This window comes from Plectropomus leopardus, unplaced genomic scaffold (assembly GCF_008729295.1).
Source record: "Plectropomus leopardus isolate mb unplaced genomic scaffold, YSFRI_Pleo_2.0 unplaced_scaffold21212, whole genome shotgun sequence".
Classification (NCBI taxonomy): Eukaryota; Metazoa; Chordata; class Actinopteri; order Perciformes; family Serranidae; genus Plectropomus; species Plectropomus leopardus.
The window spans coordinates 1,304-3,121 of NW_024622953.1; the positions used below are offsets into that span (position 1 = coordinate 1,304).

The following is a 1,818-nucleotide window of genomic DNA, read 5'->3' on the forward strand; positions in this document are numbered from 1 at the left end:
TCTCTTTCAATGTTTGCAATTCATCTGTGTATGTAACAAAAATTACTGTATTTAATATAGGATTTATACCGAAAGTAAACGAGGCCTACAGTGGAAGTTGTGAAAAAAAATCATCTTAATTTCTTCAGTTCTGTGTCCTTCTTCCATTTATACTCTTTATATTATATGTAAAACATCATCCGCTCACAAAATAACATAGGGCCTTATTTTAACTATCTCTTGCATATGGTCAAAAGCGCATTTAGGGCAATTCCAGTCTAGCTCCACTTTGTTAAAATGTGCATAATCTGGACTAAAAATAAGGTGCAAGGGGCAAAAGGTTTGTATTCAGTCCCTTAGTTAATCATCAGGTGTGTTTTGGGCTGAACATAAATTCAACCAATCAGAGTGTCATCCAGTCTAGCAGGAAAATACTCTGCCACTCTAACTTTAGATTGTTTTTTTATTTGTTAGTTAATGGTGCAATCCCTTGACTCAAAATAGCAGTGATTTACGATGATGGAAAAAAAAAAAATATATACATATATACAGATATTTGGGCCACATTGCGTATACTGTTAGAAGAATAAACAGTTGTGCATGCAACGGGAGGAGGTCCAGATGAAAAGTGTCCATGAAAAACGCACTTTTTGATTTGACTCAGTTATGACATTTGTGGCTAATGTTCCTCAGGTGAGAAGAAGGAAAAGTAAATATTACTTCAATAATTCAGACGCTGTTTGCTCCTACATATATTTAAAAGTTCTCAGCTGCATTTGTTGCTGGAAAATAAGTTGGGTTTTTTTTTTCACTGTATCAGTGGGTTTTTGGTGTAATGTTAATTTCAGTCAGAACACAGCCTAAATCCGATAGTTATGGCTCTCCAACCATGAGTTTATGTTAAATTTTAATTAAATTTCAGAGAAACCTGGGATATCAGGGGATGGGATTAAATGCACTGGGACAAGTGCACCAGGTAACACAACTGATCCAAAGACCCGATATCAGATGTCCTCCTTATCTCAGACTGCTCAGATTCCATCATTCCAAGACACACCAGCTTCTTATCTCTTCTTCATCTCTGACATTCATCTCTTTCTCACACACACACAAACACACACGCGGCTCACAAGCAGCCCGTCATACCTTCCCCTGTTGTGCAGTGGCCTCTCCCAGTCTCTGCTCCCACTGAGCTCTCTCCTGGCTGAACCTCTCCAGCAGCTCCAGCTTCTCTCTGCCCCAGTTCCTCTCTCCGATCTGCAGCTGATTGGTCCGCAGGTGGGTCATAGCAGAGAGACAAGAAGAAGAAGAAAAAAACATTAGAGGAGGAAGAAACAAAATCGATGTGGAACAGCTTCTCAAGTCTGAACAGGTTTCTGAACACAGCTAAGTGATTTATCTCTGAAAATGTCTAAATGTTTAACCCACTTTGAGCACTTCTGCTTTTACAGTTTACAAATAACACAGTTTGTTCAGTTCATGTTAATCAAGTCACAAATTTTGCCAATTACCTTCCAAGCCACCTTGGTTGACTCACACACACGTAGTCTACCTGTTTTGTTAGATCCATCACAGCCGCGTAGGATTCAGCCAGCAGGTGTTGATGTTCTTCACGCTCCCTCTTCAGCGCCACCTTAAGGTCCGGAGGATCGGGTGCATCAGTGGCGGACAGAGCTGCTGCTTTTCCTGCTTTCATCTCAAGCTAGAAAGAGAAAGGAATAGAAATTATTGTAGATATCAAAATCGCAATTAAAAAAAAACTTAAGTACAGGGGGATCTGTAAGTAGAGAGCTTTCTTTTGTTGGAATCACTTAAGTTTGATAAATCCCTACTGTTAGA

At 39.5% G+C, this 1,818-nt stretch overlaps 1 protein-coding gene across 1 annotated transcript; it reads right to left on the bottom strand.

Annotated features, from left to right (window-relative positions):
• Positions 1-1,125: 1,125 nt before the first annotated feature.
• LOC121965688 (protein SOGA1-like) lies at positions 1,126-1,681 on the bottom strand (the record flags this gene model as incomplete). Its single annotated transcript, XM_042515814.1, has 2 exons — positions 1,126-1,242; positions 1,532-1,681. Coding segments are annotated over 2 exons (267 nt in total), but the record flags the coding sequence as incomplete, so codon positions are not given.
• Positions 1,682-1,818: the final 137 nt, after the last annotated feature.